The sequence below is a fragment of the Pelecanus crispus genome, chromosome 14 (assembly GCF_030463565.1).
Source record: "Pelecanus crispus isolate bPelCri1 chromosome 14, bPelCri1.pri, whole genome shotgun sequence".
In the NCBI taxonomy this organism is placed as follows: domain Eukaryota; kingdom Metazoa; phylum Chordata; class Aves; order Pelecaniformes; family Pelecanidae; genus Pelecanus; species Pelecanus crispus.
In genome coordinates, this window is record NC_134656.1 from 11626288 (window position 1) to 11652812 (window position 26525).

General features: G+C 40.7%; 1 protein-coding gene across 1 annotated transcript in view; it reads left to right on the forward strand.

The window, feature by feature from the left end:
* Positions 1-26525, forward strand: part of TOP1 (DNA topoisomerase I) — a 68583-nt gene that overhangs the window by 11959 nt on the left and 30099 nt on the right. The window contains exon 3 of the mRNA XM_075721030.1: positions 18507-18609. Within this exon, the coding sequence (XP_075577145.1) occupies positions 18507-18609 (103 nt within the window). The remainder of the gene's footprint in view (positions 1-18506; positions 18610-26525) is intronic.

Below are 26525 nucleotides of genomic sequence, written 5' to 3' on the forward strand. Positions count from 1 at the left end.
GTGCACTGCAGGGATAAAGTGCAAAAAGTCTCTGAGTGCTTTCTGGCAGAAGAAGTAAGATGCAAGTTGTGTTCCAGTACACAGGTGTAAATTGCCAGATCCAGAGGCAGTAGGTTCATGTGACTACTACAAATACAATGCAAGAGATGAACTCTTAACAACAGTGACCTTGATTAACTTCTGCAGTGTTGCCCAATCCTGTTGTAGGTGTCATCTTGATCCATCTTTTTGGTAAACAAACTCTGGCACAGATCAGAGTCAGGATATCAATACTGTTAATTCTCATACTTGCAAGTTGTCATACTGGAGCTGTGTAGGTGTTTGGGTTACTTTGTCTTGCTCCAGCAGATTGGAACATCTCTCCAGCTGTCCAGGATACCTTTGGACGTGAATGTGGATAATAGGCATTTTTCAAGAGCCTTTTTCACTTTTGCTTTCTTACATCCTCCTGTGTTCTTCCTACTTCAAAACCAGGAAGCCTCTCAGAGGAGCTAGCATCCTGTCTGAGTCACAGTGTCATAGCTGTGTATGTCACCTGCACTTCATTAGGGAAGCATAAGCAAGCTGTCCTTGAAATACCTGTTTTTATGAGTAGATACAGTCTTCTAATTTAAAATCTGCTGCTCTCTGGAGTTTGGTAGCTGTTCTAAACAATGTTTTTTCTTTTATCATCAAGAAGGCTTATTCAGCATCACTTGTACCTAAAGGAAGCTTCTTTCTGTATCTAAAGGAAACTCGTTTCTAGGTTTTAGACTGTTCTAATCCTCTAGATATAAAGAGGAAAGTGCAGCTTGGCACTTGATGCTCTACACTTGGCTTCTTTAGTTGTCAGCATGTGGTCTTGGGAGAGCCCAGCACAGTGTAGTTTTGTTTGCCCCAGTCCGTAGCTTGTCTTGCAGTGGATGAAGGCTGCAACTAGCAATAAGCTGGCTATCCCAGTAACCTAATTCTTGAATTGAATTTTAGGCAAAAGGCAGAAACACTTGAATTGATGAGTCCATCAGTTTTTTGTTTCATAAATGAAGGTGTAAAGCTGTCATTCTTCAAGCATTGCCTTCTGTGTCTAACATGTTTTCTCCTTCCTTCCTGCTCAAACCTGTTGAGACTCTTGTCCAGTGATGCATGGTCTTCAGTTTATGGTTTTGCTGTGCATCGCTGTCAAACCATGAGCTCATCTGTGTAGAAGAAAAAGTGAATTTATTGTTGAACTGTAGCCTGAGTTAAAATACTCTGTCTTTCTCTATGTTTGTGAGTAGGCCTCTCTTACAGCACTCATCCGGTACAGTATTTGCCTCTTTCAGGAATCTGATAGATGTTTCTTCCCCCCCCGCGCCAGCTGCTGGTGCTGTCTCTGCACACCAACTGAATCTGGTCTGCATGCAGTTTAGCAAATAGGTTACATCTGGTGTTGACAGCAGGGACAGCTAGTTTAGAAGGTGGGTTGGATCTCCTGGGAACTGATCTGTGCTTGGGCTTTGCCCATTGCTCATCGGTGTACTTGGTCAGAATAAGGAACGATACTAATGCCCTGGTCACATTTCTGAAGGATCGGGAGGTTTACAAGGTCTTGGTGTATTGGAGCTGAAGTGTATATTTTTAAATGGATTCCTTTATAGAGAATGAAGCCATGGAGCATTGTTTTGTGAAATGAGTCCCCTGTAGCTGTATTTCACAAGAACATGGAACAGTGTTCAAAACAGATGTGAGCCTCATTTATTAACAGCAGAATTAGTTTGTTTTTAATTTAAGTTCATGTGTGTTTTCTGCCATCTTTGTTAATACCCCACCCGTCCACCCAGGCACAGGAGCCTGATGCTCAGACTCTAATCCAGACTAAGAAACCTTACATCCCAAAGGGAACTCATTAGTCCTCTTTGCATAACATCAGTGTGTTTGTGTTTTGGGAGGGCCATTGAGGTGGGGAAAGGAACACTTCTCAGTTTCATTTTTATAGAGAAGTCCTGGGGAAGAAGTCTACTGACTTGCACATGGCAAATATTTACTTTTTGAATGGAGCTGAAATAAATATGCTGTTTGATTTCCTCCCCCCTCCAGCTGAGGTTTTCTAGTGTCTTTTTGTGTGTATTAACAGTTTAATCTCAGCAGAGCTCTGGAATTAGTCTTTGGCAATTAGATCTATAGGAGAACAGAATCAAAGAAGCCCTCACTTTAGTTGGTTTTCCTCAATACTGAAAAAAGTATTAAAAAATTGTAGTACATGGACTGCAAACAAGTGTAATGGTGATTTTTATCATAGTTGCTTCAGAGGCTGGAAAGGTAAGTTTTCCGCTAGTGTTCAGTTTAGACCAGATCTGGTATTCAGAAGGGCTTTCTTCTAAGCATCCATGAAGTGTTTGAAGGCTTAAAAATGAATGCAAATTTGTGTCATTTCTAGGTTTCTCATAGGTCTCTTATTTCCATGTTCTGAAATCGGTGTCATTTGGTCAGCAAGTGTCAGTGATGCTTGCTCAGTTCTTCATCTCATAAGCTACTTCCTAAATCTTACCTGTCTCCTGCCCATCACTGCCAGGTATCCAAGTAGTATATTATTAGGCAATGTGGTTAGAGCTTTGCTAACTACAGGTATGTGATTTCCCAAATCCTGTGGTGTGAATGGGCTTATTTACATACAGAACTAAATTCAGATCAAATTACTTGAGGAGATTGGTACTCCAAAAAGGCATCAGTACAGAAATAGGTTGTCAAGCAGCTTTGTACACAGAAAGTCAAATGATGTTTTGTCCCTGTTGGTCACTACAGTTCTCCCTTGCACTTAATCAAACCGGAATTGCTCTTGTATGTCAGATGTGCGTGTAGTTCATAAAGCAACTTCTAATGCACTCCTTGATGGAACAGATGCTGGACTTGATATTAACTGCACACTTTTCACCATAGCGAAGTTAAGATTTTTTTTTCTGAGAATGTATTAGCAAATTGTATCCTTGTTTTACTTGTCTGTGGTTATTGCTTTCACTTAAAAAAAAAAAAAATAAATTGCAGTTTCTATATCAGGGTAGCTCTCTTACTGTAAAGTGTTAGCAGACAAGATTCCAGTACTTGTCACAGACTGTAGTGGCAGAAAGTATCGTGGTTTATATTTTAATCTCGAGGTAATGGGCATTTTATTTAAAGTCTCTTGTTGTGAAAACCTATGTTGAACTGTGTTTCTGGTCATAGATCCTTTCCTGAGCAGAGACTACTGAACTGTTTCACTTCAGAGATGCAAACAAATGTCCTTAGGAAACCAGGTTAAACTTATGTTGTCCCCAACAAACTTGTGGTATTCAGTACACCATCACTAGAAGAGAAACATTACTATTACAAGCTGTTACTTAACTTTCAATTTTATTAGACCTCTTTCTCCACGGATATCTTGATCTGTCCGTGCAGCTTGTTAGTTTTGGGGATGGCATATGAAATTAAGTACCTCGTGTCATTAGCTGATTTTCAGAATAGGGTATTCGTATTCATTCTTGTGGTGTTAAGGCTACTCATCAGGTTGTTTTGCAATTTACAGGCTTTACTTAGTGCTACCACTGTACATTAGTGAAAGTTTAGGGCTCCAGTGTTTAAATATTGGTGCCTTTTTAGATCTGATAGTGTCAGGTAAAGCAGGTCACAGTTGTGATCACAGGGAAAAAGGGTTTTTTTCTGGTCTGCTAGGGACCGGAGTACAGGAAGTAAGGTAGTTGCTAATTGGGAAACAGATCCAAATTAAAAAACAATTTGGTACACTTTAAAACTTGCAAAGTAGTGTCGCTGAAATGCAAGCAAACTCAAACAGGTTAAATGTATTCAGGGATTGCAGTTTCAGAAAGCACCGGGGCTGCTGTGCTCTTTTGGGTAAAACAGAACTGAAGAGTGTGAGCATTGCTTTCTCTGCTGGGCACCTGGATGGTGCTTTCACTCCCAGAAGTGGTTTTGTCTAGCACAGGCTGGAAATACTTGGAAGATGAGGATAGGAGAGAGCAGCAGAGCTGCTGCTCTGGGCTGTTTGCATAGGAGCAAACTACTAAATCAGCTGGATTGGCTACAACTTTCAAGGTGGTATTAGTCCTTCATGTAAAATTCTTAATAAATGTTAACAGATGTATTGATTTAATTTTGACTCTAGTAAGAATCGCAATAACCTTTTAAAAATTTGTCTCAACATATATAAAACCGTCAACCAAGAAACTTTTAAAAATAGTTTTTCCTAGCCTTACAGTTGAATCATTCAGGAATAAATTATCAGATTGTAAATATTCTTAGATGTTCCTCTTGTTTTCTTTGCCTGTTTCTGCCATCAAATTATCAAATGGGAAGAAATATTTCTTAATTTTTCCTTTGGAATATTTCTGAAAATAAGCTATATAATTTGTTTTTCTCATTTTGGGTTATATTAAAGAGGAATAACAAAATCTTGAATCCCTATGGCTGCTTCTGTAGCACTCATAGTTTTTTAGGCATGTTTCTAGACCTCTCGCCAACCAGCCTCTTTAAATATTTAAATAACGTTAGGCTTCATGTTAAGAAAAGTGGAAAAGTAGAGAGTGTGACTGTGTTGCAGCAGTTGTAAAGCAGAACCTCTGATATGATGGAAGTAGTTAGTTAAGCACTTGGAGTTTGAAGTGCAGTGATAAATGAACTTTTGATGACTCTGCACCTGCAGTGTATTTCCTTCAGTTTAAACAGCTCATTTAGTGACTATGATAGTGGAAGCCATTGGAAAGCTGAAAAAAGAAAGCTAACTTTTCACACCTAGTTATTACTGCATAGGTAAAGAAAGAACTGCTCTTAAAATTGAGGAACAAGGTAACCAGAAGCAATTGGTTCAGTTCAATTTCCAACGATTATGCTTCCTTTCTTTTAATAGACTTTAGATATGAAACAAGTGAAGTAAAATGGTTTTTCTTCTCCTTTGTAAGTCTGATTCAAGGCAGATGTGAGTTTTGCATAAGGTGGAATCTGAAAGCATTGCCTGTGCATTTAATAAAATGCCGATTTGCATCCAAAGATGCAAGCACTTAGTTTAAAAAAAAAAAAAAACCAACACAAAACCCCAAAAACTCAAAACCAACCAAACCCTAAAACCAACAAAACAAAACAACAAAAGCCCAACAGAAGACCTCACCAAACTGATAATATATTATGTGGACCTTTATTAATTGAAAAAGTTAGGACTTTATTATGCATAATAAAGTAACCACAGTATGTTATCCTGCATTAACAGGTTACATTTTATGTTCAGGTATCTGTATCAGTGTGATTTAACAATTGCCAGCTAGTGAGACTTGACCTGGATTTAACAAAATAAACAGATTACAGGTGCATAATGAGATTAAAATCAGTGAATTAAAGTAATGTTTCATGTCTGCTGATGTAAATTGAAGACTTCCGGTGGAATTTGGTGCACCATATCTAGGAGCTGTACTTGTCATTTAAGTATTGCAATCATAGCCTTATTTTAAAACTCACTTTTAAAGCTACCACTGTGGTGATACTCCTTTCTATGTACTCTGTCCATTCCTTTCAGAAGATTCAGGAGTACAGTTGGAAGTGCAGAAATCTCAACTGTCATTAAACATTTACCTTTTGTTTACTTTCTTGTGTATTTTAGCTGGAATCGCGTTTCTTCTTGTATGCTAATTGTGGTAGTGTCCCCTTAAGGCAGGGGAATTGGGCTGTGTACATCCAGTGCAGCCCTATACTTGAAAGAAATGATTGTAGACAGAGAAAAAAAAAAACCCACACCAAAAAACCCCACCAGCTGGAATCAGTTTGGCAGTTCCTCCTACAGTGAGTAACCAGCTTGAGTGTGATAAAAATAATGTAAGTGCCTGGACTTCTGAAACAAACTTTTTATAAAACTTTGGCCATGCTTCCCCCATCAGTTCAGCCTGGAAGGCATGATACTAAACAAGTAGTAGGAGAAAAGTCTGACTGCAGTGTGTAAAACAGTGGTCCTGCTTGGCAGAGGTGATTTCAAGATTGTACCAACCACTTTCTGTCTTGCAGACTCAATTTATATTCCAATACTGAGGATTGCGGAGGCCTTATGTTGTTCCCAAGAGTGCTGCCTTTTCAAGTCTTTCCTCCCTACAGCAAGCAGGATACTAGCACTGGCCAAAGGCACATCACGTTGTCAAGGGATGGTTAATAAAAAGCTTTGAACAAATGCCATTAGAGCCTCTCTGCTGAGGACACTGAGCACAGCCTGTACCACTCCCATGTGTATAAACTGTGTGTGATCCTAACTGCTGACAGGAGGCTAGCCATTGACTGCTGCAAGAGAAGCATTGCAATGCAACTGCTTTTTTTGATCCTCTAAAATTTTTGCTTGGGGGGAACCCTTGTCTGGGTCAGACCCGGGACAGTCAAACATGCCAGCCCTGTCCTCGTGTGTTGTTGGTGTGAATACAGGCTCTGTGTGAGCTACTGTTGAGACATCACTCTTGCACTGAGGAAGTGTCAGGATTTCAGGGAGTCTTTACAAACTACTTCTTTTTAGTGAATCCAAAAATGCTCGTGATTTACACAGCTGGCAAGCAGAAGTATTTCTCTAGTTGACATCATTGTAGTGTAATTATTCCTGACAACACAGCAGTTTTGCTGTTGGCTAGTACAGTTTTTAGAACTGAAACTTTTCTCCTTATGCTCCAAAATAGTATCAATCTCTCTATTTTTTAATATAGCTGAAGTTTCTGTTACCCTCTCTAAGGACTAGGAATTATAGTTGTTTGCCCTTATTTTCTCCTAATTCACCTGTCTTGAAAGTTCACATGCAGTAAGCAGCTGTTGACTTTGCATCACAAATTGTGTTGTTTGCACCTGTCTAATGATGGTATAAAGAGCAGTTGGAGGCGGAAAAACCTTCTGCTAGGGGCACTGACTCAGTCTATGGATGGAGTACAGTACATGAAGTTCTCTGTCTGCAGTGTGAATTTGTTACAGATTGCACCAAAAGATTTTCTTTGCTCTTGACCCAGTCTACTGAAGTAACTCTCAAAGCTGTTCCCCGGGCAATCCTCTGTCACAAATCTCCAGAAGATGATTCAACCCACCTACCTGTGACAGCGATGCAGGCCGGAGTACAGTCACTGCACTCGCACTTAAGGTCTAGGCTTGATTGTTAGGCTACAGTTGAGCATAAGCTGGGGTTCTCTGAGCTATGAAGCAACCGAAGAGCAAAAGTGTCTTTGGTCTAAGTGCCCTTGGTGGCTGAGCAAAAGCAAGTGTTTCCACCCACCCTGGCTTGTACATCCTTCATGAGAGGGGATTGATGAAGAGCAACGTGTTGTCCCAAAAATTCTGCAGCCCAAATGACTAGCCAAGAAGTCCTTAAGGGAAAGGATTCCTGCAAACCAGAAAAATAAGGGTTAAGTGAACCATTTTGCTTTAGACTGTGTTGAAGTAAGGGATAGGTTATCTTCTGCAGTCCCTGATAGCTCCGAAGTTGAAACATGACTGTAAATGTTGCAGTTGCCCCCCTGTAGCAAACACTTTGGAGAATCAGGGCAGAAGGCAAGGGGAGGCGTGAGTGCCTCTGGTTCTTGCTCCTGAGTGACTTGTGAGTGACCCTGGGCAGTTCCTTTTGTCTCGGGTGAGGCGCATACATCCCTTGGTTGGGTGCGCACATCTCTCCCTTTGCCTCTTCCTGAGAAAAGATTGTGTGTGACAGCACTGTGTGACAGTGTCTGTGCTAAAGGTTGGTTGCTTTCTAACTCTGAAAATGGGATTAGTCCCCTTTGCATTATCTATTTGAATGCCCTTAAATTTTACCTTCTTTCCTAATTTTAAACTAGTTTTACACTCCTGGATGCTAGACTGGTTTGTGAACAATTGTCCAGGCTTTGTCAGCGAGTCTGTCCTTTGTGCTGTGCCAGTTACGTTAACTGCATTTTGCACAATGGGGAAGAAATGGGTGCGATTTTGGAAAAGCTTGAGATTAGATGCTCTAGTAAAAATTGTTTGGTATTAGTGGATCTAAAAGAAATCCACAGGGAAGCTACCTGTAACTACTTTTTTATGCAAAAATTTTTTCCCTGAGCTGATTGGTAACAGCTGTTTCCCCTCAGCAACATTCACTTTATATACCCATAAGTCTTCCAGGGTGTCAGTCCTGTATATATGTGTATTAGCAAATTGAATACAGGTTTATTTGCAATGAGTGTGAGGCTTTTGAAACCTGAGAGGTAATGAAGCTCAAGCTTGTTGTGGCTGTCCTTTGCTCTTACCTTTTTGCATTTTTGGATCTGGTTGTGATACTCAGATACAGGCAGAGTTGGCTTTGAAGAGGGTCATTGGCTGCTACAGTTGCCTAGGTTTCCACTATTCTATCTTGTTCAGACCCCTTCACTGGCTGTGGAAGGTAATGCTGGGCTAGTTTGAGGTGGGAGGAGGAGGAGTAAGTGTTAGTAAAAGCAGGGCAGTTGTTGGACATGACAACAGTGAATGAAGTGGGGATATACCATATAAACTTGTACATGCTTCCAACATGGCTTTATTTCTAGAGTGTCCTGGAGCCTTCCTGAGTTCCACAGTGCTTGCTGCGTAGATTTTTCCCTAGATCCTGCCCTCGGCCTCATCCTGGCCTCCTGATGCGCAGAGATGGGACAGATCATGACTTTTGAAACTTGAGGCAAAAGCGTATCTTCAGTTTTGCTGCTTCTTTGAAGATGTACATGCAGTGCACAACTTTGTTTATTCATGTGGGTGTAGACTCATAAAGCAACAGGAAGAAATTGCTGAAACTATTTCTACCCCAGTAAGGATGGGGAAGAGCATTAGTATGCAAGGTACTCAAATTCTGAATGGAGGAGGCTATGGAAAGTAAGTACTTCTACTCATAAGAGTGTAGCCTTGTAAGAATAAATATCACTAGGGGCAAGAACAGGGTTGCCCTTGTCTTGTTTCCTTAGGAGACTACTCTGGACTTTCCTGTCTTCCATGCCAGCACAGCAGCATTTTAAGCTGTACACTGATGCTGGTCATTTCCATGAAGTTTTAACTTGCTCTTCTGTTTTATTCTGCTTTGTTAGTGGAAACATACTAATGGGTTTCAGTCTTTGACTGTTATTTATACAATTACAGGAGAATGTTTTACATCTTGGGAATCCCTGGAAACACATGTTTCTGTTCACACTGAACTTTTTTGGTTTTGAATGCAAACAATGGATTGAAACTTCATTGTTGCCTCTCGGTTGGGAGCCCTTTGGCATGTGTAAGAATCAGCTATTAATTTAGCCTTTCTGTACTGATCAAACTTGTATTTTCATGCTTTATAAAGCTTCCTCAGTCTTGTCCTTTGTGTAATATTGTCTACTGCAATTCTGCTTGCAGTGGTTTTATGCATTTGTTACACAGCAGCTAAGATCTGCTGTGGAATAGGTGTACGTGAACGTGCCACTTCTTTCAGAAGAGGCTGTGTAAAAGGCACTGACAGGTCATTAAACTTGCTGCTGCTGTCTACACCATTAGTTGTTTTGCTGCAAAATGCTTGCAGTGTAGCAGTTTCTTAAGGTCAGCATCCCTTTATACCACATAGCTATCTCAGTTATTTAAGAATTAATTACCCAGAGAGTATTAGGTACTTCCCCAGCAGGTAAAAAAGTGGGGTGCACAGAAAATGTGCCATTAATCCAGTGTGTCTGAAAAAAATCCGAAGGTCTCAAAAGGTGCACTACAGAGTATCTGTCCTTCTCTTTCTGAATAGGCTCTTGCAGCATTTACCTACCCAGCTTCTGCAGGTTGGTTTAGATTGATGAAATGCCAGCAATGACATTTGCTTCAGGTTAACTTCATGTCCCAGAGGCTTTAGTCACACAAGATAAGAGTGATCAGTCTGATTGCTCTCCTCCCTTCCCCCCTCCGCCCCGCCCCCCCATCTCCTTAACCTGTCCATGATAAGCTTTTAAAGTTTGGGATGGATAAATAAGTGTACAGCTTAGCTTGCAGAGTTGGTCCTGTGCCTGCTGTGCTCTCTCACTGTTAGCAGTTCTGTCACATTGTTTACCTCTCTTCCTTAGATTGAAGTTCCCCCATGGTTTCAGTGGAGCAGAAGGTGCGTTGATCTTGTTTTGCAAACTTTTTGTGTTTTTTAAAAAGCTCTGTAAGATTCTTGCTTGCATAATAGAACTTTGCTGGAGAGTAAGTAGAACTTCTCAAGAAGTTGGAAGGAGCTGTTCTAAAGGACAGAGAATGGCTGGAGACTTCTAACTATCTATCTTCCCCTGTCAAGATTCATCACCAAGTAATTCCACAGGTTTCTTCCTTTACCTCTGTTCAACAGCAAGGAATACAGGGCCTTCAAGTTACAAGATTGATCAATAATGCAGTCTAAGGGGTCTGTCTTGTTCTGAAGCCAAGTTTCTCAGCACAGTCCTTTTAAGGAAAAAGACATATAATACCTGTCTGTCTCTGTAGTATCTTTTGCCTCAAGTAACTGTTGAAGTGTGGAGAGAGTCATTGGTTTTACTCTGTTTTTGTCAAAAGTACTACATTTTAAGCTTTGGCAGAATTGGATACCATGTGGTACGGTCAGTTCTGGCTCAGGAGTTTCGTCTTGGCGTAACTATAGCCTGGAAAATAGGCTGACTCAAATCTATTCTGTGATGATATATTTCTTCATGTGAGCCCTTAGAAAAAGGAAGAAGGCACTCTGGAGTCTCAGTAATAATGTTCCTGCCTTACAGAGGGTAAATTGTTTGGTTATTCTGCTGTACTTTTCCAGGCTCCCTTTTCATGAAGCTTTCACACTTTTTCCCCTATTTCTTCCTTTGTATGATTGGAAAATCATACTGAGCTGAGGATCTGAAGCTTCACAACCAAGAGCTGCTTTGTGTGTTCTCCTTATGCTTAGTCAAAATTAATTTAGTTGTTTTGCAGTAAACTATAAAACTCAGATTTTATTCTGGTTTATGGAGGGAAACAGTGAGCACTGTTGAAGTGTCAGCCTCTCTGAACATCTGACCCAGTGATGCACCTGAGGTGAAATAAGTTTGTGATAGCACAGTAATTGTACTTAATTTGAATTTGACTTCAAGAAGGATTTTAAGGATTTAAAAATAGCTTTCTGTAGCAATGTTGATTGTGGAGATGTCTTTCTACACTGGTAAAGGGTTGCATGTCAAGTTGCTTTTGAAAGGTATATATATGTGCCATTAAGTATGGCACTCTAAATAAGAAAGCAGAAGGCTGGCAGTCTTGTTTCAGTGTCATTGTAGTTGCTTTCCTTTCTTGACACCTACTGAAAACCTAGGTCCTGCTTCTTTTATTGAATTTCATGCTTGGGAAACATTACTTCCCCAAACTCCATTTCTGTTAGAGCAGATGAAGATGTTGATTCTCACTCTTGAGTCTGGTGAGTTGCTCTGATCAATGTAATGGTTATGGAGGACTCAAATCATGGTCGTGGAGTTTCAGTCACTCTCATTTCAGGATTCCAAATGTTTTGCAGTAAGCTACTGGAGAAATAAAACAGCACAGCAAACAGACCAGCAATATCTTTCCAGGGTAAATGTTTATGTGTATTCTGTAGTTGTGTAAGTAAGGGCCAGTAAGTGACATACCCAGTTTCACATGGGAAGTTTTAGATTACGGTTTTCTCCAGAGTCTCCACAGTACCACCATCTCTTTCTGAACCATGCCTTCTGGGTATGTTTTTCTGCTTTTGACACTTGTAGAGGCACACAGATGTTTTCCAGTTTCTGTATCTTTCATACCTGCAGTTCTCTTTTTTTCAGTCTGCCCTGCTTTGTTGGGAAAGGTGTTGTCTTGTCTCCAGTATCTGAATGCAGTTCTGTTCTTTGTCCAGTAGCTTTTCCTCCCCCTTTTTTGAGCTACAGCAATGCCAATCCATTTAAACAAACTCCAGAAACACCGTGTAATCAATTACTGGAACACCATTATCATACTGTGACTTCCTCCTACTGGAATACAAGTATTTTATAAAAGTTTAAACCTCTTCCAGACTGGTTAGGTGGGATTATTGTACATGTCTTTAAAATTGTTAAATCAAAACTTGTAAAGTCAGATGACTAGTCCAAAGTCATAACCTGTTAAACAGTGAGGATCCTGATTCCCTGTGTCTCAGACCATGCCACTTTCTCCATATCGTTGCCTTTCTGAACCATATGGGGTCTGCAAATGGGCTTTTTAATCTCTGCACAGTAGTTGCTTTCTCAAATGAACAGTTTATAAATTGACCAGAACCTCACAAAGCAACCTTTACATATGGGACTACCATTGCCTGTTTAGGTAATCTGCTAACCCCTTCACTATTGATGTTAAAGATCTTAGATAATGACTAAATGTTAGTCTTTCTACTTGCTGATATAATCTATATATTGTAAAAGTGCAACACTAAACCATTTTAATCAGATGCCTAAGGCAAAAAGTACATGTTCTTTGCCAGGAATATGTAGGGTATTTTAGACACCTTGAACTATGTTCACATGTTTGAATGTTCATAGCCCTTCTTGGCATCATTTCAGCAACTGAACCTTGATAGTTTAAATAGCAGTCTTTTTATACCTAATGCATAAGAAATTAAAACTCTAAAAGTAATATGATTTGGCAAAATAAATGGTAACAAATGATAAAACTTGAGTAACTTGAAAGAAAGAGGTCTTTTTCTGATAATCTGCAGTATTAAGATGACTACTTATGAGGAGAGCCTGTTGGGGAGGAGAAAAATCAGTAAAATTGTTTCATTTAGGTCATACAGAGTCTTTTTGCTTTGCTTACTTTTGTACCACAACAGGTGAGAAGAAAATCAGCCTAAATAGTAAAAAGGCTGCAGTTGTAGAGTAACTAACATGTGGTGAGTGGTCTAACATGGAGGTGGTGCTTCAGCTGAGAAGGAACTAACCATTTCTCAAGTAGCAGGAAGGCTCATGGATTAGCTTTTTAACCTAATCCAGTGTTACTGAATTACCTTCCTTTCAGCTGCATAATTTAGCAGTGGAACTGGAGAAGTCTTAAAAAAGACTTCTCATTTCCAGAGGAGGGGCTGAAAAGACCCTGCTAGTTTCATCATACGTGTCGTCTGTGCTGATACTTAAGGGCTTCTTGCTCACGCTTCCGGTTCAGGATGGCTGGATGTATTGGTAATAGCTCTCTATAGCACTGTACTCATACAGACCAATGATTCTGAAAAAATCTTGAGAGCTTGTATGCTTCTCTTGTAACAAACAACTAATACTGAGGCCCTGGGCTTAAATTGGGGCAGAAATTTCAGCCACTCATCTGAAGCAGAAGTGTTACTGGGAGTGAAAAGTTAATGTTTTTCTTAGTTGGTAATTTGAATTTTTTCATGCTGCATCTTCATATTTGGGCACAGATTTCAGTCCCAAGAATCAAGTAAGCTCAAATCTCCTTTCTGGACACCAGTGTAGAGAAGCATTGAGATGAGGCTTTGAACAGATAAAATACCAGCATACATACCAGTAGAGGTATTTCTAGGCTCTCTGAGAGGAGAAGCAATTGGGATATTGCTGGAACCAGAAGGAAAATACAAAAAGTCTTTATCCCCTGAACCTACTAAAACATTTCAAAAGAATGACTGCTCGCAGAAACCTTTCTGTAAGCAGGTTAATGAGGTATTCAGATTGTGCCCAGAAAAACTTAAAAGGTGAACCAAAAGACAGCAAATATGGATGGCTAATAGATTCATCTGGAAAAGCTACTATTGACCAGAAATTGGGGTTACCAGGTGTTAATTTGCCAGCTATCTTGCTTAATTTAGGAGAAATGAGAAGGGCCAGATTGCTCACATCTTTTTCGCAGTTCTCAACAAAAAAAAAAAAAAAAAATCTAATGCAAAATTATGGAAATGGGATAAGATGGAAGTGGGATAAAAGGGGGTGGTGGGAGTGGGATGAAATGGCATCTACAGCATCCTGTAACATGTGCCAGCAATATTCTCCCAAATATTGATAGCTGTACTGCTTGGGCATACAAGAACTTATGCCCCTCTGTGTGATTTCAGGATTTTATTAGAAAAGTTGCTGTCAAAATTGAAATACTAATGTAGGAAGTAGGCCTAATTGCTTTGGTTGTGATACGTAAGTAATCTTTTTGGGGAGGGGTGGGGTGCGGAGAAGGGTGTTCAGAAGTGTTTTAAAAGCAAATGAATTTGCCTCATGAATTAAAACAGTATAGTCCCACATAATTGTTTTGTCACCAGACTAATCTATTAATCCACAGGTTGTTTTCCTTATGAAAGGAGACTGCTCACCTTTGCTGTTGGCACTCTGCTGCTCCAGGTGGCAACTGCCTGCTGGAGGAGGGCTTTCTTTTACTTCATCTCTGTTCTTGTCATGCTGTAGTTAGAGATGCCTAACCTTTTAGAGCTCTGTTCCTGGATAAAGAGTAAAACTGCTCTGTTCCAGTAATACGTATATACAAGTATTGCAAATAGGGTTATGACTCAACCTTTCCCCAGGGACTTAGCGGTGGAGTGAAGGCGGGGGGCGGGGGGGGAGGGCGGCACGACAAAACAGAGCCACAGACCAAAAGTGCTTAGAATTTCCCATCCTTAAATCAGGCATCCTTGTAATTAAACAGAGTTGAGAGATGAATCAATGTACAAAAATGCAGAGCTGCTTATGATTGTTCCAGGTACAGGGGGAATGACAGCAACAGTACAGGGACTGTAGTAATCTTTTGGAGACATACCAGGCTCAGCACTAATAGACTCAGATCCAGTGCCAGAGACATAAGCTTTCTAGAACAGAAGAGATGCCAAAAACTCTGTTTGGGTTAGAGGATACTGAAGGGAGAGCCTTAGGGGTAATGGATCCTTGCCCAGTGAGCATAACCCATGTCCCCACTGTAACCTTCATGACAGAGAGAGAGACTTCGATTTCCAAAATCCTTTAAATATCACACGAGCTTTTGGGGGTTTGAACTTTGCTCACAGAGAGTGGATTTTGCTAAGGCCCCTGGAGAAGGAATAGTATTTATCTCCTTGTTAGAAGGAGCAGACATACTTAATGGCAGACATAAAAGGCAGGAAACAAATCTGAATGTGTGATAATGTCTGACCTCATTCTGTGGCTCATGTGAGGCTGGACCTAGTCAACTGTTGATCAGCTGTAAGCTGGGAGAGAGTTACTGGAGGCTGGAGGATTCTTGTAGGAATCAATATGCTAAATATATCAAAGAAGATAGATTACAGACAGGAACACTTCCGTTGATTGCTTCTGTGTTGATGAGGTTTGCTGTGAGGTGGCCCACTGTGTCTTAAAGTTTTGATCCCAATTCGGTCATCTGTTGCCTGTATAATTCAGTTGGAGGTGATGCTGTATTGATTTCTGTGAAGTGGGTACGTAAACTGGAATTAAATGGCTAAACTTGTTTCATGTCAGCCACCAAATAACCATTAACTGGACTCCTAGATAAAGATGGGCTGGGACGAAGGACTTTTGTGTGATACGCCAGAAAAAGAATTCTGTCCTTTTTAATGACCCAGTCTCCTGAACTTCATCCAGCTCCATCCTCAAAAAAAAAAAAAAAAAGACCAAGAACTTTAATGCCTTCTGAAAACGTATGTATGTCAGCTCAAGTGTATTTAATAAACTCTTTTGAAGTCTTAACCTACCTCATGGCATTGTGTCAGAAGGCAACACCATTGAGTCTGAATACTAGGCAAATACTCCAGAATATTTATTTCTTAGGAGACATGTCTGGGAGGTAGTACAATTACCTCCATGGAAGTTCTGAATTTAAAGTGTTGTCCACTGTGACAGGCCAAGTACGTATCCAGCCTTGACTGCAGCTGGGTGAAAGCTTTCCGGCCAGTTTTTTCTCTTCTGGTTTCAAGACCATGCACACAACTTCCTGTTTCCCAGCCACTTCGGCCTGCTTTTTAGCCAGAATAACTCTGCGAAAGACCTTCCTGCTAGAAATCCTTTGGTAGATGGCAAAGGAAAGCTGAGTGGTGACAAATACTAGCAAGCAGAGCTGGTTTAACTGGTCAGGCACTTTTTTTGCTGTTGTACCAGGCTTTAATTGTCTGAAAATACCAAATCGTTGTAAGCAGTGCAGAGGATTGAGGAAATAAATGTCCGACTCCAGTGTTTCCAGGGTATAGCCCTGGAACTACTTTTCAAGAGCAAATATGAATTTCAGCTGGAAAGCACGAGTCAGCTGGAAGGGAATCTGGTGATGAAGGTAAAAGACTGTTCTGTTTTCCGCTTTTTTTGTGAAAAATAATATTGTGGTTCTAAGCTCTAAAGAGAATAGCATTGAGCTCAGCTGCACATGCTTTCCATTAATTGGTTGGTAGAAGAAAATTGACTCTATGTTGGTATGTGCCTCCTTAAAAAGCGAGTATGTTATAAAATGAGTGTACATAGTTCTATGTATAGCATCATTATGGTTTTTCTAGCAATTTACCTATTCATCAAGTGCAAATAGATGACTGTTCACTTCAGCTGGTGCTTTAGGAATCAGTGAGTAAACTCTGTGGAATAAAACGCAGGCAGTCTGCAAACAGCCTAAGCTTCCAGCTGCTGGCTGAACTGAAGAATCTTAAGTGTGAAATGCACTGCGAAAACATTTTTGCCAGTGAAATGTGTGTTGTCCTGGTGGGAAGAAGGGTACTGAGAAATTGCTTCTTGGCAGTTCAGAGAGTGTAGGTATCTGGTCCCCACACAGTTTGCCAGAGATGCCCGCAAAGCTCTACCTGCTGTGAAATAGATTTTGCTGTTTAGGTACTTGAAAACTCTTAGGTGTTTTATGCTGTAACACCAAATGTTCCACATAACCTGCCATGTGCCTGTATAGCAAAATATAGAAAACTAAATCTTGTGCTTTAAATTTATATACTGTATACACCAAAGTACTAGGAAGTGTCGGCAAGTTCAGGAAGATCTAGGAAAGATGCAGAAGGCAAGTTGGAGGCTTGAATGTCATCATTCACACATTGTTTTATGTTGTCTTACTGCAGGTGTCTGAAAACAATACCTGAAGTTATAGAAAGCAATAGATTAAAATCATACTCTGTGGAAACGGGACTGTGGGTGTGTTTCCACTAAAACTAGTTGAATGTTTTGAGGTTGTAAGAGCTGGTGTCAGTTAAGGAGAAAAATGGACTTGTGGTGAAATACTCGGGAGTCAGGAGAATGAGGCTTGTTCCTGGCTCTGCAGTGCGTTTTCCATGTGACTGCAAAAGTCACAAAATCCTTGGGTTGCAGTTTCCTATTCTTAGTGCGGGAATAGTAGCCTTTTTAGAGGCACGGTAACATCTTCACAATTCATTAAGCATTAATACCTTACATCCAAGATCTCTGGTGGAAATTCTGGCACTATGATTTGAAAACAGTTGCCAAAGTCAGTACAGCCTTTCTAGGTATCCTGAGGAACTTACTTAATTTTGGTTGTTTTGAGAAGCATGTTTTTAAAAAAGAAACCCAAAAAAACACAACAAAAAAAACCCCTGGGAAGAGTCTTCAGGCATACACACATTCTTCCCAACATTACAGTGGCCTTGACTGTAAATGGTAGTGCCTTTTTGGGTGGGTTTGAGGTGCTAGTTCAGCCTCAGCTCCTTTTTGGTCTACTTACAAAGACCATTGAAGGACCTAAAGATGCTTGTAAATGAGTTTATTTACAATTCAACTGTGTTGCTCTTTTTCTGTTCTGGATCTATTTCCTTGGTGCTTTAAAGACTTTATTGTACAGTACAGTCGTTGCTGAGGATGGGAAATGTCACTCTGAGTAGAAATTGATACCAATAAAATTACTGTGTTCATGTAGACTTACTTGAGTGCCATCTCCCATTTCTGACCTGTCACTTCATTTGGACCAGTCTAACCTGTGTAGGTGGGTTACCACCAGCACATACTCATTACAGCTGTCATGTTGGATTTTCTTGGTGGGCTGTTATTGGGGGGAGGTGAGTGTCTTCTGCAGAAGAGAAGTGTGAGGAGAGAATTCCTAGTCCTTTTCACCCTTTCTTTTCCTCTTCCTTCATTACTCTCTCTTTCCCTTGCTATGTGCCTGTCATGTCATGCACTGTTGGGGATAAGAATAAAATTATTTTTGGGGGGGTGGGCAGGCTGCTTTGTCTAGACGAGATACTTGTGGAAGTAGTAGTCTAAATTCTAGGATTCAGCAGGCCTAACGTTTCAGCTTTATGCTCTGTTCTTGTATACTTATAATCTATCTGACATGAAATACTTACAGGCATAGGAAGCTAGGTTTCCCATCTGCCAAGTAAGATTGAACTTGCTATAGCCATACTTAACTATTTAATAAGAAGGGTTGCATTTCTTCAGGGTCTATAAAGCATTGAAGTGAAGACCATATAAACGCAGGTGTTACCAAGGTGAATTAACTTGTGCTGCAGGAACAATGAATCCATTTAGGACCTCTGAAACTAAGATTTTTGTTACAAATTTGGAATCACAGAAAGGACTGGTATGGGGTGGGGAAAAACACAGAGGTTCATGAGGGAGGCATGGAGTTTTCTCCCAGCTTGATTTCTTATTTTTTTTTTTTTTTTGCCTCTCTGCTTGCAGATTCTCACAAACACAAAGATAAACACAAAGACCGAGAACACCGGCACAAAGAGCACAAGAAGGACAAGGAAAAAGACCGGGAAAAGTCCAAGCACAGTAATAGGTGAGGAAAAAGTCGATGAAGTCCTCATAGGCTAAAACACTGTTGCACATGCAGTCTTGTAAGAATTACTCTGATAACATATGAGGACGGATTGCTACATTTTGAGTGTGGTTTATATGAGTGTAGGTGCTTTAAGTCTAACTTCTGTCATTGCATGCATTTCTGTATGGGTAGCTGAAGTAGTGTATCTTGCAAATGTGAGCCAATACTAATGTCTAAAAGATTATTGTAGCTTAGTGTTATTAAAGGCATTGAAAACTAGTTTAACCCTATCTTCATGGAGATAAATTTTGTTCACAATTTTTTTTGCGTGTGGCTCCAATTGTTTGTCAGAAATGTGGAGCTCTCTTGAGTGTTGGTATAAACCCCGCTGTTTTAGCATAGATGAACCTGACGTGACTATTCAGCCTCCTAATAATTAGAAGTGTCTGGAAAGATGGTCCCCCAGAATGACGGTGATGTCCTTGGCCTGCTACTACAATGGCTGAATATCTCAACACTCTGAGGCATTGATGAATTTGAAAGGATTGCCTGCTGTTTTGTCTGATGTGATTGATAAACTACACTGCTGCTGTGTGGAGAAGGTGTTTCATGCCACTCACCTGCTGTATCATCCACACTGAACATAAACACTTACTCTGACCTATAGCTCTTGAGGTGGTGGTAAATTCCATAGTCCAGTTGACACCCTAGCCTAGGCTGTGAACTGCAAGGACCAGGATGTGCAGGTCTGTCCGTGGTGATTTGGTATGGTGGAGCACAGGGCAAGTATGTCATACACAGGATGTTACTCAGAAGAGCTTTCCTAGTTGTAACTCCTAACATGGAAGTGTCATGGAGCTTACATTGACAATGCAATTTGCAAAAAACAGTCCCTGGAGGGTAAGTTTCTGTTGTGACACTTGTTGAATGGCAGTGTTTATGCTATGGCTAAGCAAGTTTTATTAACTAATTGCTGTGCAGCTGTGATAACACAATCTAAAAATGAATGAAAAAGCTGTCTATTAAAAAGAAGCACAGAAAGGAGAGAGTCTGTGCTGAGCAGTGGGTTTGTTTTATTGGGGTCGCACTTTATTTGAGTTTTCTGTGAACTTTTGGGAAGTTACACAACCTTACTGTTCCATAATATGTTTCTTCCTGTTTTTTGAAAGTAAATGGTTGGGCGGGGCAGGGTGGTGGTGGTGTGGTGTCTAGGCCAAATAACTTGCAGCATTTACTGGCTTCCACAGCAAAGATTAAATGCTTTGGATACACTGTTTGCACTCTTCTTTGCTCACATATCTACATTGCCTTGATTTCTGATTTTAATTTTTCTGATCTTAAAGCACGCACCCCAAAATTGACTGTCTCGCACTTCCACATGTTCATTGCTTCACTTGAAAAACCATTCTCCTGCAACCTTAGCGATGTACATCCTTTTGTAAGGAGTAATGTAAGCACTATCTTTAAATTTCCAGAATTCATTAATGATTTGATCTTATTTGTGTAGGAGTTGGAAGTGGTCAGTGTATTTTTAACTGGAAGAACTAATTACAGCTTATAACTTGAAGCTGCATGCTACTGATGGTGTAAACAATAAATACCAAAATAGTGGAAAGGAGATAAGAACGGCTAAAGTGTTTTCTGAGGTGTAGCTCATGACATGATATGTAATCATGCTTTATCTTGAAGAAATTCCTTCCTCCCTACAGTGTTACCTTGAAATCCCTGTGAGAAAGGCATCATGGTTTGCAGGCACTGTGCCTAAAGCTTCCAGTCACTTTCGCTTATCTTTTAAGAGTTCATTTGTCCTGTGAGCACAATATACTGCATCTTTGAGTCTCATAATAGGGTACACCTGTGTGGCATGCGTGGACATGCATGCGGTGCTCTGGTTGGATTGCTCCTTCAGGAATGCTCTAAAATCTTCAGTGCCCCATTCATGCTCAGTCATGCACGGGGTACACGTCTGCTTGCTGTTTAAAGCCAGCTGACTTCTAAGACAAACTTTTTAGAAATAACTGACCTCGTAATTGAAATTTAAGCATTTCTTCCCCAAGTCCTTTGGTTCAGCTGTCATAATTCCATAAATGTAAGTTGTGTCTGTGAGAATTAGGTTTTCGGTAACCATTGTCTTGTGAAGGAGATAGCCCAGCAGCTCATGACATGGGGGTGGAGGTGGAGGAAGATCTGTGGTAAGCAGGGAATTGCTTAGAGGGGAGCTGCTGGAAGGACCTGAATGGAGCACGTACTTGTGGCCAGGCGACTGCCAGGTGTTCACATGGAAGGTGTGAATCCAAGGATGGCAGAGCCCAGACTGGTGAGTTGTGGGACAGGGCAGGGAAGGACTGGGCAGAGTTTCAGTTCAGGTTCCATTACTATAGACACTGTACCAAAATACTTTCCTGGACAGAGCCAAAATGAACAGAGAAGTCTGAATTCTAGGATGGCCTGTGTGACTGTCCAGTGTCCATCACTGTCATACTCCACCATGTTACTGTCATACTGTCATGCACATGGGTTGCACTAGGGAGGGGAAGGGGGCATTTGATCACTTTACCATTTTTAATAACTCTTAATTTTGCCAGCAGTGGGAGGGGAGGAAATTGCTTTGTGGGGAAATACTGGAGAATTGTCCTGTTTCAAAAGGGCTCTTAGCTGTGATATAACAAGTTGCAAAGCAAAATTCTTCTTGGGAGAAGAAGAGCTGAGGGCTCTGTGATTGCCTACGCTTCATTAGTTTTGGAAATCTTGGCTTAGGCCTTTGTGATAGAGCCATCTAAAGGGTTGGTTCTAGGTGCAGTTTATTTTGATACTTCATCATCATGGCTGTCACTGCTGAAAAAGATTCCTCATGCAGATGTGTATATGCAAATGGAAGAAGTGCATTGTCAGCTGTGTTTACTAAACAGGAATACTATTTTTTCAACCCATTTACTGCTTTGGCAAAGGGTGTTCTTGACACTGAGCTGGTAAATGTCCATATTCCCTGGTGTCAGCCAGTTGTGCCTGCAAGATAACTGAAAGGTGTTGGTTGCATTTTTAGATTTTTAGCAAATGGGTTCAAAACCCATGAAAACTCTTCACTTGAAAGATTTTCACACAGGTTAGAAAATTCTGTTTCCAAGTTTTTCAGGTGTGCAGCTAGGAGAGTTTTTCCTCAGTGACACACTTGCATTGGTTTTGGCAACAAAGTCATGTACTGATTGGATCTGTTTTCATGATGCTCTCTTCATAGCTCGAGTTTCTTTTGAGAAGCAGTTACTTTCTCACCTGTTGTTCAAATGGCACCTTCACCTTGAAGGGGCATCTTAAGTGTGTGTTTTTTGGATAGTATGTGCTAGGTAGCAGCTACCTTACTGACAGCAGCTGGTCATCAGCAAATTTGCAACAGTTGTCTTTTTGTAAAAGAAAACTCCTCTTTGACAGCTCTTAAGCCCTTCGCAGCAAGATAAGTGGTGAACCTCTATGTAGTACAAGAGATTTCCATGGTCATTCCCCATCTCATTACAACTTGTTGTAAAGATTCTACTGGGTCAAAAGTCGTGTTTTTATAAACAAAGGTGACAAAGTGCCCCTTCCAAAACCCGGCCCTGCAGCAGCACCACCATGTTACTGTCCCTCCACAGTGACCATCTAGCACCTCCAATCTGTAGCAAAAACATCAGCTGAACCCAACTGCAGGGGACCACAGCAGGCCTCTGAGAGCCTTTGCCCTGCTGAGGATTGTGACAACCATTTCGATAGGGGACATTTCTTCACAGAAGAATTTTGAAGGAAAAAACCTGCCTGTTTGTACTGAAGTTTCTCCTTTGACAATGAAAAACAAGTGAAAAACAGCTGTTACTCCGTTAGAAATTAAACAAAAAATTTCCAAGGTAACAAGAATGTGGGATTTTCCAGTGGTTTTTACCTGTATGGGGAATTTCTAAAGCACTTCATAAAAGCCTGTTGCCTGTTGCTAAAATTGAAAATTAATCCTTTAGAAAAGTTTATCTTAGATTAATAGAATCACATGTAAATCTTCAGAAAAGCCGCTGTGTAACTGCAAAAGATGTGCTGGATGTTTGATAATTCTCAAAGAGGTTGAACGCTGCTTGAGCAGAAATCCAAGCCATCGTTGTTGGTGAAACTTGGGTTTGTACCTCCATGGCATTTTAAAACAGAGTGTGTGAAGAGTCCCCTAATTGCATTGAGAAGTACAGTACTGCATCGGACATTGTACACAGTTGAGAGCATTCTCGTGTTGTGTTAGAAGTAGATGGGTTTTATGTCTGTCTGTAATAGTTTGACAATTTCATTTCCTGCCCTGTACTTAAAAAGGGCTTTTAAAATAAAACCTGCATCAAGAAGGCAGAACTCCAATGCAGGAGAATGTTTCCTGTATCCAGACTTTGAAGGATCTAAACTGCCAAGAGAAGTCTCAGAAATACCTAAACCAGATAATTTTTTTCATATGGCAGAAGTGTGTGGAGTGGTATGTAGAACTTCTTAATTTTGCTTCTTGCTTTCCTTCTCTCCCACTCACAAGTTGACACTTCTGTATCTTAACCACTCATTTACAGCTGTAGTAAACTGGGAGAGAACATTTAGATGCCTCAGATCTTCTCCATCACCCCTCAAGGAAAGAAAATGCAAACCCCACTTAAGAACAATCCATATCAAAGAATAAATCCACATTGCTATCAAGCAAACTCTATCAAGCAGAGTGTTTTCTTTTGTTCCTTTTCTCAGTCACGTACTTCCCAATCCCCAAAAGAAAATCTAATACACACCCATTAAATACAAATGTCAGTAGTTTAGAAAAGTAAAATGAAACAAACCTGATGTGGCAGTACCTTTCTGATCTGTGGGAGACGAACATTTCAAACAAGTAGACCATGTAAAATAATGAAATAATGGGTCCTTTGAAGCCAAGACTTGTTAGAGATTGGTTTAGAAGTGTTCACAGTAACAAGTGTCTTTCTGCCAGGTGTCTTGGGCTTTGTGCAAGGAGTGTGGGCTGCCAGTAGACTGAAGAGTGCAGAAATGGCTGTGACAGGGAATGGGAGTAAAGAGGCTGCTCTTGCAGCACTGATCTGTGTTGTCAATGTGACAAGCTGCAGGAAGAGAAGTCTTCTGTCAGATTGCATATTTCCTCTGTTTACTAAATCTCTTGTGATCACAGCTCGAGATGAACAGAAGCGTGGAACACATGAGGGATTTATAGACTTGATCTTCACTGGCACCTTTTAAGTTTTATGGTTTTGCTAGGAAAAACACATATTCTAGACGTTTGCTAGTCATGAATGAAGATAAATTTCAGTTCAGGCTTCTTGCACACCTCCTCTGATTTATTATGTGATCCTGAACTTCTAAGAATTGTGTGCATTGGGGGCAGGAAGAGGCAGGGATATCTGACATAGGGGAAAAAGCAATTTTGAAAAAAGATTTCAGCACCCCCTGTTCCCTAGTGTGTGTGGTTTTGTTTTTATTCCTTATTTGAGTGTACACTTCACCTTGATGTGACACTGCCTTCTGGTAGTAAAAAATTTTTGCTTTTCATTTAGTAGTATACCTGATTCTCGCACATCTGTAGAAAGTGTGTGTTAAGCCTGATCCTCATCTCAATGTGAGAATATTGTTCTACTTTCTAATATTTTTTGTCAGCTGCTGATTAGTCCAGCTTTTTATCTTGTTTCTCTTGCTGAAGGTGTGATCTGTTATCTGTGAAAACTGGTGAAAAGACTCCTTTCAACTCTGGGAAAAGTGGTTTCACGTTTTTTGTTGTGTTCCTGAAATCCCAGAAGAAACATTGGGGCTCACGTGTTCATTCGTTGTGATACCATATGATAACCCTCTAACAGTGAGCATAAAGTACTGCAAGACAGCTGAAAACTTGTCCTTCGCTGGTGTGCCTTCTGTTTCTGAAATGCTCCCTGCACAGTCAGCCGTTCCTTGGTATACGTTAGTCTGAATATAATCACAGTTTTCCATTAATACTTTATTACGTCAAACGAGACATGGGCTGTGTAATCTTGCTCTGTCCCTATTGTGTTTTTAGATTTCACTTAAAATCATGGCTACCTGTTATTTTATGCTTCAGTTGCATTGTAGCAGCTCTGGAGTAGGCAAGCAAAGCTCTGCTTGCAGCAGGCTCTGATGCTTGCTGGTAGCAGATTCTCAGTCACGAGCTAATTACAGCTAAGAATATGAGAGAGAGGAAATAAGAGACACTTTAGATAAAGCACCCTTCCGAACTTGTGAAGCTGGAGTGGAAAGGGCTTGGGAAGGGATTATTAACGTACATAAATGGCACCTGAAGAATGCGGTGTTAAATTACTCCAAAGCTGTTGTAGTTTGAAGAAGGAAGCTGTGATCTGCACATCTGTCATTCTTTGGAAACACTTTCCACTTGTGACTTTCCCATGTGATCACAGCCTGAGCAGCTGCTGCCAGGTGCCTGCTCTCCCTTCCTCTCCCTCTTCCCTCCTGTCCTCCTGCAGGCATCCTCACTGGGAAATGCAGCCATGCTTTCAAGGGAAATGGCTGCTTCTGTTGCATTTACTGCTTTGTGTGCTTCAGCCTGAGCTCTCCAAGGCCTTCAGATGTCCTTGTTCACACTAAGACTCTAAATGAAAGGCAGTAAGCAAGCTAGCAAAAAGGCTGTAGTGCTTTAGGAGATGCATTTCTACTCATCTGGCCTTTGTCTGAACTAAGCCAGTACCATGATATGTCTCTAGATGATGTAATCCCTGATTCTGCCTGTATTAATATAGTATCCTACTGTACTTTTCACCTTTTAAAAAAAAAGTGCAGGTTGTCAGCATTAAGCACCTTCAGAGGTGCAAAAACTCTGAGTGCCGTTGCAGTGGTTCAGCTGTAATGTTCTGGGTGAAAAGGAAGATCTTATTTTGTCAGCAAAGCTGAGTATTTCTAAAGCAGATTGTGAACAACGGCTTATGATCCAATTATCCTCTTTTCAGGCTAACTTGCACTGAAGCTTCCCTCTATCTTATGGGGGTTTTGCTGTCCTACTTCAGTGACTTCAAGCTGGCTTTTTGGCAGAGGGGTGTGTGCAGCAAAGGTAATCAAGGATCCACAGTGCTCTGAGACATGATTTCAGGATAAAATTATCTGGGTGCCTGTGGTCTTGAGACCTTTTTGTTTGGTTTCTTTACAGAAAAGTGATTTTTTTCAGTTTTGAATCGGCCAGGAAGACAGACTTCTGATTTTTAAACTGCTCACAGTTCCTCCTAATAATAGCTTTGGGGTTGTCTGGAAATAGCTTTCTGCTAGAAGGCTGAAACCTCTTCTTCAGGGTAAGGATGGCATCCTGTTGCCTTCTCTTTTCTTTTGAGACTAGTGTGGTGGTTAAATTGTGTTTCCCTGGAGGCTTGCGTAAGTATCTTAGCCAAATGAAAGACCAAAGCTGCTCAGCTTGCTGACTGACGTTAGTGTCTGTGCTTTGCTTTTGGAGGAAAAAAAGTTACTTTTCTCAGGATTGTTGCTTGAAGCCTTTGTTATCAGCGTGTTTCCAAATGAGCTTTTCTGAGCAATGCAGATTTCAGGCCCTCCTAGGGAAGAGGGGCATATGCATTCATCATTACACACATCAGAAAATTTTGGACTGAGTTGCTGAAGTCAGAGCTGTGGTTCAGTGTTTATAAACGCATAGGGCTGTCAAGCAGTCTACTTACAAATGAGAGAAAGATATTTATGCTCTTTTTTTTTTACATTGGAGCAAGAAGCACATGAAATCAGATTTTTATCTGGGGAATTTCTTCCAGTCACATATCAGGAGCAGCAGCAAGCAGGACCTTAGGGCCTAGCCACCAGTACTGCTGTTTTGAAAATGAAGTTGCAGAATGAAACTGGAGACGAGTTTCCTTGGGTTATCTGAGCCCACATTGCTTTGGTGAGAAGTCTTACTGCTTGCTGCAGAGCAAAGGGGAAGG